Source organism: Heteronotia binoei, chromosome 12 (genome assembly GCF_032191835.1).
Source record: "Heteronotia binoei isolate CCM8104 ecotype False Entrance Well chromosome 12, APGP_CSIRO_Hbin_v1, whole genome shotgun sequence".
In the NCBI taxonomy this organism is placed as follows: Eukaryota; Metazoa; Chordata; class Lepidosauria; order Squamata; family Gekkonidae; genus Heteronotia; species Heteronotia binoei.
The window spans coordinates 30166493-30181295 of record NC_083234.1 but is presented as its reverse complement, the minus strand read 5'-3'; the positions used below and the strand labels follow the sequence as shown (position 1 = coordinate 30181295).

Here is a 14803-nt window from a genome sequence, read left to right as displayed (position 1 = left end):
CGGGAGAGGGGCACAGGGGTAGTGCCCCCTATAGAATCTGCAGCACCCTCACCCAATCTTCCCTATAATGAAAGGGAAGATTAGGTGGGGATGCTGCAAATTCTACAGGGGGCACCATCTCTGTGCCCCCCTATTGGCTACGGCCCTGAATGCCAACACCTCAACAACCATGTGTGAATCAGTTGACATAAGAGCCTACTTGAGGAAAGGTGGGGTGTACTTTTCAGATATCCCTAACTGTTTATGTATTTTTGAACAGTCTGCCTCTGTTGTAAAAGGGCGTTCTTTGTTTAAAATACCATGGCTCTGATGACACAATCCTTAATTCTGAAATTTTAATTGGTGATCCTATGGGACTCCAATGAAAGAACATATGCACTATTCCACCATTTATAAAGACCTTTTAAATAGGTTTTAATAGAATTTTTGTCTTGTCAGTTTTAATGTTTTTATTCTGTTTTTATGATTTTATTATGTTTTACTTTATGAGCTACTCCAAGCAGGTCTCAGGAGGGGTGGCATATAAATAAAACATATGAAAGACCTTAGAGTTTTTGTTTGTCTTCATCAATGTTGCCTTGCCACTATTATTACTGATGACAAGTCCATAGCTGAATTAGGATGTTTCCATTGACAACAATCCATAGGGAAATATAAATTTAACATGATTGGTGCCAGAGTAAAACTTTGACAATGTGTTTTCCTCATGCTCAGAAATGCCTCAAAATACCTTCAGCTCTCTTTTTTAGTTGGGGCAGGATCACTGTCAATCTTCTGATCTGTTCATGGTCTCTAGCAGGCACGCCTCAGTTTTCTTTTTGGGAAAGAACTTCACACTGACACAACTGCCAGACAGTCTACCAGGAAACACTCAGAGGCCATACTTTCTATCTAGCTGCACTTTCTCCACTGGCTGTAGCAAGGCCAAGAATCACACAGTTCTTGAAACTTCTCTCCCTCCAGCCAAGCCACAAAGCAGGGAAACCTCGCTGAAGATTACAAGAGCCAAAGGTGTGACGAAGGCCACAGAATGAAAATGAGGAAGAGCCATGAGAGCTTTTGAAGTAGAACATACAAAGATCTTCACTTGTCATCTGTGACGCCATGCAGTATAGACAACAGATCCCAGCTAAAAAATCAGTGTCTCCATCTCTGCACAGCTAGATCCTACAGGTCAGCTTAGCCGATTCTTGCTGATATTCTTCAATGTCATTTTCCTTAGCCAATTCTTGCTGATATTCTTCAATGTCATTTTCCAAGTCTTTCCCGAAAGTGCCAGATGCTTTAAGCTTAGAGGGATAGATAAAATTAGGACTTTTTTTTTTGCAGGAATACACAGGAATGTGGTTTCCATTGGCTTGGCATTGGGGATGTGGCCTAATATGCAAATGAATTCCTGGTGGGCTTTTTTGTAGAATGAATGAATAGTGTAGGGTTTCTAAACAGGAACAAACTGGGAAGGAGGAACTTTCAAGTGCAACTGCCCTGTTTAGAAAGCCCAGTATACAGGCATTGGAAGCACTGATCAGGCTTTGTATGGTGATGGAATCATTCTGCGATACGTCCCTGCAGAATTTCTCAGGTTCCTAATTGAGAGACTGCCAGCAAAAGGAAAGAGAGAAAGCTGAAAACAGATCAAGGTAGAATCATAGAACTGGAAGGTACATCCAGGGTCATCTAGTCCAACCCCCTGCACAATGCAGGGGATAGGTTCACTGGTGGGTGGGAGCGAAAGAAGGAAGCAGGACAAGGGGAGAGGCTATGGGGACTTTCAGGGATGGGGAAGAAGAAATAGCAGAATAGGAAAATGAGATCTGACCACACAAGTCCTTGAGAGTCTGCTTGTGTTTTTGTTTGTTTAGGTATAATATGAATTATTTGCCTGCCAATGGGCACAGATTAGAGCATAACAATGTTTTTATCTCAGCCATCCAATCAGACCTCTTTCAAGAAAACACACAGCTTTCTAAATGGAAATGACAGACACATAAAACTGTGTTGTCTGCCCCCTGTTGGAAACCAATATTGCTGCATCAGTTATTTTGTCTGTTGAAGAGCCAATAAATTCAGACAACCCTGATCAAAAAGTATTACATGAGTAACAAGTGTGAATCACATCTCCCACTGAATTACTACATTCCAAGTACTTTACAAATCTGCTGTATTGATAATGAGGATGGCTTTAACAATGTGACTTTTCCTTTTTAAATTGGCATATACACTCACTTTGATTCTCAAGATGTTGATATTATAATAGAGTGTAAGTTAGGAGATTTGTATTAGAGTCCCATTTTCTCTAAAACCATGTGATTTTATGATAAAGGAAATAAGAAATGTGGGCACACATAACATGCTACCACTCTCTAAGTTTGGCAAAGTTCTCTCTTGTACAGCCTCTGTGCCTTTATCAGTTACAGATTAACAGAAATTCCAAGGTGATGCTTTCTCTACTCCAGCATACAGACACAGTGACAGGAATAGCTTTACCTGCTAAGATTCTCCTTAAAAGAAGTAGAAAAAGCCTTGCCATTAAAAGACAACAACACAAAGCCCCTTATAGGGAACACTAGCAGGTCTAGAAGCTTTAAATAAATATCACATGGGAAGATCTCAATAAAATTCACAGCTCTACCAAAACCACATCCTATGTATGTAGAAGTAAATCATTGAGCAAAGATGCCCAGCTCTTTCTCAATGCAAAATGATGCCTATCCAGTCTTGTGAGATCCACAGATTCTCATGAGCTTGAGCTTACTGAAGTATCCACTGGGCATCTGATTCTCCTGTGGGCCTCTCACAAACAATATTCCCTCTAAGCTGTGGAACCTTGTGTGCAAAAATTCTACTTTGTGAGCTACTCGCATTAAAGTTGTGAGCTACTGTATAAATTGGCTTGCTGTGGGACCATTTTTCCTGAGCTAAGACAAAAATGTGTGAGTCAGAGGCTAAAAAACTGAACTAGCTCACACTAACTCAGCTTAGAGGGAACGCTGCTCACAAACTGGCAGACTGACCAGCCTCACAGGGTTGGTGTTGTGAGAAAAAGAAAGCAGGGACAATGGGGAGAATGATGTTCTGAGTTGCTCTGAGTCCCAATTAGAGAGAAAAGCAGGATAGAGATAAATGAATGCAAAATGATATCTGGATTTTGGAGACAAATCATTTCCTTGTGGGAAAAGTGATCTTTTAAACTACAGCATCCATATTTCAGATTAAACCTATAGTTTTAACATAGGAGGAAAACCACTACAAGAGTGGAATTCACCAGCACTGAACGTTCCTGGGGAGGAGACATCTTTCAGGATGGAGGTGGGGCTAACAGGAAAATCTTCCAGGTGTCATGTTATCCTCCAACCAGAACCTGCTTAGCCAAGTGCAGAACTCTGTGTGCACAGAAAGTGGAAAACGCTATCAACGTTTTGGCTTTTCCAGTATCACTGGGCAGTAGCACCTCAGGAGAAGCCTGCCTGTTTAACTGAGAAAGATCCTGGAGGGCTGCTGGCAGCCAGGCACAAGCCAAGCCAAGCGTCCAAAACCACAGGGGCTGCTTGGCTCCAGACCCAAACAGAGCAGATCCTGTCATGTGATGCCAGCACTACTGGGGCAGAGGGACACTGGGTTTAGCTTGCTCCAGGGCTATTTTAACATCCCAGTCCGCTCCTTTCCTGCAGGGCCCCTTTCAGGCCAAGATATAAGGGAGGTGCTCACCTTCTTCTGCTGGGCCTCTGTCCCTCCCTGCAGGCTTGAGCCTCCCTGGGTTTTCCGGCACCTCCTCGCCTCGAGCCACCTTCTCCGCTCCCTGCTCTTCGGCCTCCTCCTCGTTCTCAGAATCCACGCTCTGCAGGAAGCCCTGCAAGAATTCCTCGATCTCATCATCCGTCAGCACAGTCTGCGCCTCCACCTGGGCCAGTCTCGAGGGGCACCGAAGCTCCAAGAACAGGCAGCACAGCAGCCATAGGGGAAAGCCGGCGCGCATCACTGCAGACAGAGGTCCCTTCGCGCACAAGCCTCGGAGTTGTCCTCTCACCTGCTGAGCGATCCCCTTGGCTGCTGGGAATGCAGTCGACCGGGACTCTCTGAAGTTCCCGAGCGGAGCTGGGGGGAGTAGAGAGACTGTGGGATCGGGGGAGACAGAGCAGGGTCCTTTAAAAGGAGGGGCTATTTTTAGCTCAATTAAGTTGGCAGCTTTTGCGGGTGGAAAGATTGGATGCAACAGGGAAAGGGGGGAAAAAAAGAGGGGGGGGGTCTCGGCAAGTATTTAGCGGGAACTGGAAAGCAGCAGGGAAGATAGAGGGGATTGGTAAATTTGGACGGAAGGAGGGTACCCTGGCTGGAATAAGATGTGGGACCTTCGAAGGCGGCGGTGGGGGAGCTTCTCCTCTCTCTCTCTCCCCCCACCCCCCCTCAAATGATCGGATCTGGGATTCGCAGACCTGGCCGTGGGATAATTCCGCAAACCGGTGGGAAGCGCCGTCGGTGCCTGCTGCAAGGAAGAGCTCCGGCGAAGAATGCCCGGCGCAAGCAAGAGCGCCTAATTGAGACCAGAAGCGCCTGCGGTTGCGCGACGCCGTTTGGAGTGCGAGGGCAGCAGGAGCGAGGGAAGAGCCAGCCACGAGGCTCCCCCACCCCCCGCCTTCCTCGGTGCCTTGGCATTTGTTCTTATGCAAAATATTGTGGGGGGGGGGGGGAGACAAAAACGCCTCTCCCCCAACCATCCAGGAGGCTCCGACCTGCTGTCCGCGCCGCCGGGCAAATTCCAGATTTCTCCGGCGCACTCTAGAAGTTGCAGTGTCCCAGGACGCCCCTTCGGAGATCTCGGCAAAAAAAGCTGACCTGGGATCTGTCTCCCCGGTTCCCTTTTGAACCTCCCCGATTCCTTGTAGTACCCCCAGGAGGGGAGTGTGGCAAGTCCACTGATGCCTACCCGCAGGGCAGGGAACGCGGCGCAGAGATGGCAGGGGGGCCTACTGCCCCTTTCCCCTCTTTTCCTTACAAAACTGGGGGAGTGAAAAGCTAACAGCCGCAGGAGGAACCTCCTGACACAGCGTGAAGAAAAGCAAGCCTGATCTCACGCACACACACACACAGCGCTGCACATTTCCCGGCGCTTCTCTCCCCCACCCCGCCACCCGTTTGCAGAGAAGGATGCAGTGACCCGTCACCCGAATACGTCTCCAGGCCTAGACTAAACCGTAGCGGCATAAACAGGAGATCTTGGTTGGCTTCTGCTTCTCAGATTTCTCCTCAAAGCAGTTTAAGGGAAGCGGGTAATTGGACTGGTGTTGGTAGGGATCTGCTTTTATGCTGTATTCCATTATTTCCCTTCGGGGCCTGTGTCTCTTTTCAAACAATTTGTTATAGACCTGTGTAAGCACAGAAACCAGAGGAGATGTGAAATTCCTTCATGGTTGAGGTGTAAACAACATATGTTGCAGTAAGCGGTAAAATATATACATTTGGTAGTTTCATAAGTAAGGTATGTGTTGTGTATGTGGACTAATGTGTATGTTATTATTAGTGTTCCTGCCTGGCTCATTAGAGCCTTTAGGACTGAGCTTGGGGACTCAGGAACAATGGGCAGTAGGATCCAAATCCCTGCTGCCCTGCTCCAATCACGGGCCCCCTGCCAGTTTGAATGATCCAATGGCGTTCTTGCGCGGGAACCTTGAAGTGTATATAGTTGGCCCCGTTGGCCCAGTTGAGCAGTCTTTGAGTTCAGCCATTGCCATGCTGTACTTAATAAAAGAGCTATGATCACTACAACAGCGTCTCCTCCTTGCATGGAGCCCACTATATGTATGGTTTGAGTTCTTGCACAGGGACAGAAGAAGACGGTACCTGTAAGTTTTCCTGGGGGTGGGGTGGGAGGTGTCAAAGCTGCCCAGAGATGGCTATTTTCAATTGGAAAATGGCAGAATGGCAACATGCTCCCCCCCCCCCCATGGGTCTGTCCTTGAAATAACAGTCCAACTGACTATATTGGGTTAAAAAAAAAGTTTTAAAGATCATAAAGCTGCAAATCATTCCAGTGTGGTTCCACCATGGTTTTTATAAGAGTCAACGGAGAAACAGCCAACATGGATATTAGCCATGTTCAGCGGCCGCATGCCACTTCATGTCCTTATTGTGGGTTTCCCAGAGGCATCTGGCTGGCTGCTCTTGGAAATGATGCTGGACTATGCAGAATTTTGTTCCTTCTAATCACCTATCCAGTTGTGGAACACATTCAGTGCAACAACAGAGAGGTTCCAGGCTGAGCCTGCACTTCCATGTTAAAGGAAAAACACGAGAACAGTGGGCATCTATTTTTTATTTATTTATTTATTTATTTATTTTATCTGGGATTTATATCCTGCCCTTCCCATCGAGTGGCTCAGGGCGGCTTACAACATATGTAAAACTAACATAAAAATAAGTTACACTATAAAATTAACATTTCATTAAATAATTAAAATCCAACGTTTGTTATAAATGTACATGTCGTTAAAATCAGACAGCGGTCGTAAAGCTACACTCTATTCAAATTCAAATACTGATTCGGTATACCGTCTTCAACATTTCGATGTTCCATATTCGATATTCAGTAGTCGGTATACAGGTATACAAGGATACAAGGCCTAGGTTACAAGATCTAGGTTAACTGATGAGAATAAAACTGGTTTGTTTCCTGTTTTTCGATTCTTATGAAAAAGCATAATAACACCTAGCATATTAATACTTCTTCAACCCAAAATAAACCCCAAATCATTTCAAAGGATTCATTCATGCTGATGGCAGATATACCCAATAAGCAGTCAACTGTCTCTAAATGGTGGCTAGTGAAACCCTAGGGGAGCTTCCTTCATCTGTGTTGGTGGATGAATTCCAGCTCACCTCCAGATTTAGACAGCAGGGACCTGCCTCATCCTAGTTATCCTTGGCCAAAATACTTTGCAGTTATTTAGGAAAGAATGAATTTGCCCATTCAAATGCACAGAGATATGTTCTGTAGATGCAGGGGTTTTTTTGTAGCAGGAACTCCCTTGCAGAGGTCATTTTGTAGATAAATAAGCGGTGGAGCTCATTAGCTTAGCTCATCAGCATATGCCCACCCACCCCACCCCCAGCCAAAAGCAACCCAATGCAAGAAAGGAGTCCTGGGCGAGTAAGGCTTGCTTGGGCTGGCTAGATATCCCCCCCAGTCAAAAGGCCAGGAAGCCACCCACCACCCAAAATCACATAAGAAGTGGAGAAAGGGTGAGCAGGCTTCTCCAGGGGTTAATGAGGGCTGCTAGGGGTGTGGCAAAGCCCCTGGTGGCTGATTGACTGCCTGCTCTCCTAATCCAGGGATTGTTATGTAGCTGCACCTACTATTCAATGGACAAGGTAGGTGGGGAGGAAGAGGAGGAACCCTCAGAAAGGTTCAGGAGCTGTGCTCCTGTGAGCTCCTGCTGAATCTGAGGCCTGGGTTACACCCCCCTGAGGTAACCAATCCTCCAAGAGCTTACAGGGCCTACTGTAAGCTCTTGGAGGATTGGCTACCTCAGGGGGTATGCAAATGAGTTCCTGCTACAAAAAAAGCCCTGTGTAAATGCATTCTGAATTTACCATCCAGAGTTAAGGACCTCAAAATAACATATCTCACATTGGGTATGTCAATCATGTTTCAACTCTTGGACTTATAAAATGTGATGGACTTTCAAAAAGTCAACCCATATAGCCCTCACAACACTGATGTATCCTTCTTTGCTGGGTTGTCTGGTTTCTTATTCAAAGGCCTTCCACAATCCTGCCTGTCTCCTTTCAGGACAAAATCAGCCACATTGCTATAATTTTCAAGCCCGCAGCCATTTGCAAAAGACTGTGCTTTGCTGTACAGTTTGGTCACACAAAGACCACAGGCTGCCATTTTCTTGCACACTACATTGATAATTGCATGGTTAACTAAATACCGCAACAGCATTCAAATGGTGCAAGGAACTCAAAGCTGCGCTCATTATCAACACCGGCATTCATGGCAAGGACTGTGGCTCCCGCTGAGAGAACATTTTCAGCAAGAGAAAAGAAATCAGATCCCCAAATGTTTTAATATGACGCATGATAATCTGTGGAACAGGAAACTGGATGGAATCTAAAATTATATTTTAGGCAGCTAGAACATCTTTTAAATGTCCCTTGACCATTTTGCATCTCACAGAGCACTGAAAAGAGACAATTCACAGCAGAAAAATGGCAGGCAAACAATAATGCAGCTCCTCTTCCAAGCCTTTTTGCCCCTACTCAGGTTCTAAATCCATATTTGTAACAGAGAACTCATCTGGAACCATGGCAGGGAATGGGGGAGCAGCTTGGCTGAGACTGAAGAGCAGGTATCCCTAACATGGTGCCTGTGGATGCCCTGGAACCCAGCAGTGCCAAACTTTGTCCACATGCTTCCTTGATTGAGTGACAAGCTTACTGGATCATTTCCTTCTTTGATTGAGTGACAAGCTTACTGGATCGAGGGAATGCTGTTGATGCTGTTTACCTGGATTTCAGTAAAGCCTTTGACAGGATTCCCCATGATCTGATGGGTAAACTCAGGGACTGGGGATAGGGAACTGGTTGGAGAATGGCACTCAAAGAGTAGTTGTCAATGGTATTTCATCTGAATGGAGGGAGATGTCCAGTAGGGTGACGCAAGGCTTGGTTCAGGGCATGGTACTTTTTATAAATGATCCAGATGAGCTTGTGGATGGGCTAGTCATTAAATTTGTAGATTACACCAAATTGGAAGGAGCAGAAGATATACAATTCAGTGAGAGCTAAACATGCTGGAAAGGTGGGTGGATGTGAACAAAATGCAATTTAACAAGGATAAGTGCTGAGCTCTACATCTGGGTAACAAAAATGAGCAACATGTACACTGGACGGGAGATACACTTCTGGGTAGCAGTGTGTGTGAACAAGATCTTGGGCCATGGGTGGAATGTAAGTTAAATATCAGCTGGCAGTCTGATGCAGCAACAAAAAAGGCTAATGTGATCTTGGGGTGTATCATCAGAGGCATAACATCCAAACTGCAAGATGTCATAGTCCCACTGTACACTGTATTGGTCAGGCCACACCTGGAGTATTGATCTGGAGTATTAAGCTATTCCTGATGGCAGCAAAGGATAGGACTCCCAATAATGAGTTTAAATTAAGGGTGGGAAGGTGCTGGCTGGATAGTAGGAAAAACTTTTTTATAGGAAGAATTGTTCAACAGTGGTATCAGCTACCTAGGGAGGTGGTAAGCTCCCCCTCACTGGCAGTCTTTAAAAGCAACAGTTGGACTATGGCTAACCCAAGGCCATTCCAGCAGCTGCAAGTAGAGGAGTGGGGAATCAAACCTGGTTCTCCCAGATAAGAGTTCACACACTTAACCACTACACCAAAGATGCAGATGCAAAGTTGTTTGTAAGGTAAGCAACACAAGGGCATGTGAGGCTACACAACTGCTAGCCATTCTGTCTTAGCAGGAAAGACTTTCATTATCTTGGAAATTCAAGACTGAATTTCAAGGAGTTAACAGGAAGTCTAGTTCAAGACATTGTTATTTCCCGCTGTCATTAGCATTCAGGGTTATGATGAATAGATCCGGGCTGTAATTGGAAGATGAGAGCAGCAGATGGACTCTTTCCACCAAGTGTATCTCCCAAACTTTGCCCAAACGTGAAATGAACTTGAAGTGTTATGGGGTCTGTTTTATGACTTAATTCAGAGAAAATGTAACAATGATGGGAAAGCATATAGCTGAAACCAGGGCACATTGATGCCTTGCTTCTCAAGGAGAGTTTATCTGTGAAGGTCTGCTTCATAAAAAGCTCAACTGGCCACAGTCCTGCTTCAGGGAATAAAGTCTAGTTCTTACCTATAAACAAATTGGATTTGGCTTTTTGAATATTTTCAAATATAATCTTTAGTATTTGCTGTTTTCAGAGGTGGGTTTTTTGGTGACTTTTAAGACAAACATTAAAGGCTTATTGCTTTGATACAATTTTTACCCCCCCCCCCCCAAAAAACCCCTAAACCAACAACATTAAATATTAAATCAACCAACAGAAATGGCTGAAGAGTCTGGGGCTTTTCAGTTTAGAAAAGAGGTGACTAAGGGGGGACATGATAGAGGTTTATAAAACTGCATGGGGTGGAGAGAGTTGACAGATAAATTTTTCTTCGTCTCCCCAAACACTAGGGCAGTGGTCCCCAACTTTTTGGGCACTGGGGACCGTTTTGTGGAACATAAATTTTTCCATGGACCAGGGGAGGGGGGCAATGGTTTCGGGATGATACAACTGCGCACTTTATTTTGCTATAAAGTGTGCATGCTCTTATCTGGGAGAAACTGGTTTGATTCCCCACTCCTCTACTTGCAGCTGCTGGAATGGCCTTGGGTCACCCATAGCTCTAGCAGAGTTTTCCTTGAAAGGGCAGCTGCTGTCAGAGCTCTCTCAGCCCCACCTACCTCACAGGGTGTCTGTTGGGGGGAGGGGAAAGATAAAGGAGATTGTGAGCCGCTCTGAGATTGGGAGTGGAGGGCAGGATATAAATCCAATGTTGTCTTCTGCACTCAGTTTAAGGACCTGCAGCATAATCAGCACTGGGGAAGTTTGCCTCATTAACCGAACACAGCTGAAAAAAAATCACTTATTAGGTCTGTACCAGACAAACTCTCTGAGAGAGACTTATCTCTTGCCACACAATGAAAGATTGTGAGTCGATCATCAGATCTTTTGCCAGATGGAAAAAAAAGAACTTTTTTGAGTGAATGGTTTTATTTAAAATAAAATGTAATTCTTTTTATTAGGCAAGAATTTGATAAATGTAAGCAGATGCTAATTAATCCTAATGATACAGGAAAAGCTCATGCAATAAAAATCAGGCATCTTAACATATATCAAATTTAGCTAAATATATAACTGTGATTCCTCTATGATGAAGGCAAATCAGGATTTAAGATGATTGGTAAAATGCTATGTAAGATTTGGAAGCAGTTCACACACAGATATGCTGTCCCAAGAGAAGAGCTTCTCTGCCTGGAAGCTCCCTTACATCACACTTTTCATAGAGAGGTGACAGGAACAGAAATAATGTGATTAAGAACATAAGAGAAGCCATGTTGGATCAGGCCAACGGCCCACCCAGTCCAACACTCTGTGTCACACAGTGGCAAAAATTTTTATATATACACACACACTGTGGCTAATAGCCACTGATGGACCTATGCTCCATATTTTTATCTAAACCCCTCTTGAAGGTGGCTATACTTGTGGCCGCCACCACCTCCTGTGGCAGTGAATTGTGAAGTGAAATAATTTTAACGTGATTGTCCTCTGAACAAAACAATTGGTCTCTAAAGAGACTATGAAGATAGGTCACAGGTAGACTGGAATACATCTTGATAACTCTAATTAATTCTCAAAGCAAAGTTATAAGGCTAAAGTTAGCACATTTGCCATTAAATTGTAATCAATCTGCTATTTCTTCAGCTACACTCAGGCCTCGAATTCAGCAGGAACTCACAGGAGTGCAGCTCCTGAATCTTTCTGAGAGTTCCATCTCCTCCTTCCCACCTTGTCAATTGAATACTAGGTGCAGCTGCATAACAATCCCTGGAAGAGTTCCACCACCTGTTTTTCTACAAAATGACCCCTGGCTACACTTATGAATTGTCAGGCTGAATGACAGTGCTGTACTTTTCCAAACCAACTGCTGAACCTTACAGAGGTTATGAAGCTACAGAAGAATATGTATGATTGAAATTGTGAATTCACAACAGGGTTGGAGCCCATTGATCTGTTCTGCTATTGATGGCACCTTCTTCCAGAGAGCTAACAGATGGAAGTTTGCTTCTGCCAGGTTAGGGAAATGACCTGGGTGGTACTGAAAAGGCATATTATGCTTGGTTAGCATCTGTTGCTGCACATGGGGCTTTTTACAACTCAAGAGCTATTCTACAAGGCAGATTCTGGCAGAGAAACAGACTCTATGTGTTTCTGGTGTTTTCTGTGCAGCGGGTGGCTACTGCAGATAAGAAAACAAATCTGAAAAACAGAAACTTGACACCAGTGGACTGGTCCATCCCCAATCCCAGAAAGAAAATATGAAGGAGAATACTCTAGCAACATTAAAAAATTTTTTTTTAGAAATAACATGTATCCCAAAAGAATTGATACCTGGTACAAAAGTCAACACTTAAGATGATAGAATTCACCCTGAAAAACATCAGCAGCTTCTTGCAACATTGTATTCTAACCATCCTTTAAAAATGTGTAAGAGAGAGGTACATATGTGCCCACTGTCTGTGATTTCTGGTATCTTTTGCTGAGAAAACAAAGTTCAAGTCTAGTGGCACGGTTTTGGGGCTCACCTTGTTTTGTTACTGTGAGTTGCTAGTATTGTACTGGCTGCAGTTGTATAATGGTTAGTACTCCTTCAGGATCCATTTCCCTATCTGACAAATAGATTCACCTTTTGTACCTCACATGCAGGTATATGATTATGCATGAATACTAAAGAGCCACCAGGGAACCATGATTTGGCTTCAAAACACTATTCCATGGAGTAATTATCAAAGTAATCACTTCAGCTGCTAAGGACAACAAATGCAACTCCCAGCTATGATTACCGTTGACTAGCATAAATCCATTGCATCGTTTGCATGTCTTATCATTTTGTGTGGTCCTATGCCCTGGGATAGTTCCAGTGTCATACACTAAGCTTGCAATCACACACACTAAATAATGCACTTTCAATCCACTTTCCAAGTGGATTTTACCATGTGAACTGGGCAAAATCCAGTTGGAAAATGCATTGAAAGTGGATTGAAAGTGCATTATTTAGTGTTTGTGACTGCAGCCTAAAAGCAGCCACAGCAGATACCCATCTCCCACCCCACCCCCACCAGCGGCCAGGAAGGACCTGACAACCCTACATTCACCTCTTCCATGAAAAAAAAAATCAAGGAAGGAAATTCCATTGGTCCTTACATCTTTTCCCCTTTTCTTGCCATTGCTTCTAGTTTTTATCAGTTGCAGTCATTTTCTTGAAAGACAGGAAGGAGAAAAACAGCTAGGCACAACAAATGCAATCTTTATTCTCAGCTAGCACATGTGAATCCCACCTGTAAAGGAAGACTGTGATCAACTTATGCTGATCATCCAGGGTGGAGAGCAGTTAGGTAGCTTTCTTTTTCTTTAGGCTGTTTACAGAAAGTTATCTCTCTGTGGCCTCCTAGGAGACTGGTTCCTCTGTTCTTTTGATCTGCACACTCCTGAGCAAAAAGACTGCTTCCAGATGCAGAGTCTATCTCTGTTTTCTCTCCACTGAGTTTTGGAAGTTACAGGCATGTCCACATGGCAGCTGGTCTGGCCATACTCCTTGTTTGGCGCCATCACTGACATCTGGAAATTTGAGCTAGGGTGTGTGGAAAGGCAGATACCTTTTTACCTGAGAAACCCCAGTTCATGCATAGGGAAATCTGCCATGCAGATGGTTAAGTGTATGAGTACAAACAAAACCCCAGAATAATATTTGGGTTCATAAATTCCCTGACAAGTTGGGAACCTCTAACTCTAGCACTGATTAGACTTCACCTCAAGTATTGTGTTCAGTTTTGGGCACCACAATTTAAAATGGCTATAGACAAGCTGGAACATGTCCAGAGAGGAGGACAACAAAGATGGTGAGAGGCCTGGAGACCAAGTCCTATAAGGAAAGATTGAAGGAGCTGCGTATGTTTAGCCTGGAGAGGAAATGACTGAGAAGTGTTATGATAACCATCTTCAAGTACTTGAAGGGCCATGATACTGAGGATGGTGCAGAGTTCTTTTCTGTTGTCCCAGAAGGGTAGACCAGAACCAATGGGGTTGAAATTAAATCAAAAGAGTTTTTGGCTAAACAATAGGCAGAACTTCCTGACAGAGTGGTTCCTCAATGGAACAGGTTTCTTTGGGAGGTTATGGGTGCTCCTTCTTTGGAGGTTTTTAAATAGCGGCCAGATGGCCATCTGACAGCAATATGGATTCTGTGAACTTAGGCAGATCATGAGAAGGAGGGCATCAGTGCTTAGTTCTCATGGCCCTTCCAGGGAAATGCTTCCAGATCACTAGGGGTGTGCGGGGGGGCACTTGTGAATTTCCTGCATTGTTCAGGGGGTTGGACTAGATCACCCTGGAGGTCCCTTCCAACTCTATGATTCTATAATTTTATGATGGCACTATGCCAAGGCTAGAGTAGACCCTTATTAATTTGTTAGGTTAATCTTAGGAGAGATCTGGCCAGGCTGTGTGAAGCAGCCAGAGCCAGAAGCATTGCCAGCTGTTCTTCCTTTTTGACCTAAGAGGTTAAGGGGACAACCTAGATGCTGACTAAATGGCTATGCCTATTATCTGCCAGTTTTTTGCAGATACCAGAAAACATTTAATTCTTGCTTTCACTCTTCTTCCTTCCACTTTCTAACATTTCTTTTCAGTATGAAATGTAAAAAAAGAAGAAGCATGAGACCCTCCTATCTCAGCTTGGAAGGAGGGATCCTTGTAAAACAGTGACTGTCTGCACCCTCAGGCATATTTGTCAAGATAGCAAAGGAAGCACCCAAGTTACCTGTCAGCTTAGTCAAGGAAATGTTCAGTTTTATCTTTCAGTTCCACAAATTCCTCACTCAGCCAGCAGCTTATATTGCTCATGCACCAGCTAGTCACCTGAAATATGGAATTTGTCTTCATCTTGTAATAGGCTTGCTCCTGTTCTGGGTACAATATCCCATTTTTATCTTGGTTTTTCTATCTCAGAGCAGCATACA

General features: G+C 44.3%; 1 protein-coding gene across 2 annotated transcripts in view; it reads right to left on the bottom strand.

Moving 5' to 3' along the window:
- The window catches only part of AEBP1 (AE binding protein 1), a 46312-nt gene extending 41654 nt beyond the window's left edge, over window positions 1–4658 (bottom strand). Inside the window, exon 1 of one of the 2 annotated variants that reach the window (XM_060251553.1) lies at window positions 3709–4658. In XM_060251553.1, the coding sequence (XP_060107536.1) occupies window positions 3709–3976 (268 nt within the window). In that variant the 5' untranslated portion in view covers window positions 3977–4658. The remainder of the gene's footprint in view (window positions 1–3708) is intronic. The other variant, XM_060251554.1, reaches the window with a different exon arrangement.
- Window positions 4659–14803: the final 10145 nt, after the last annotated feature.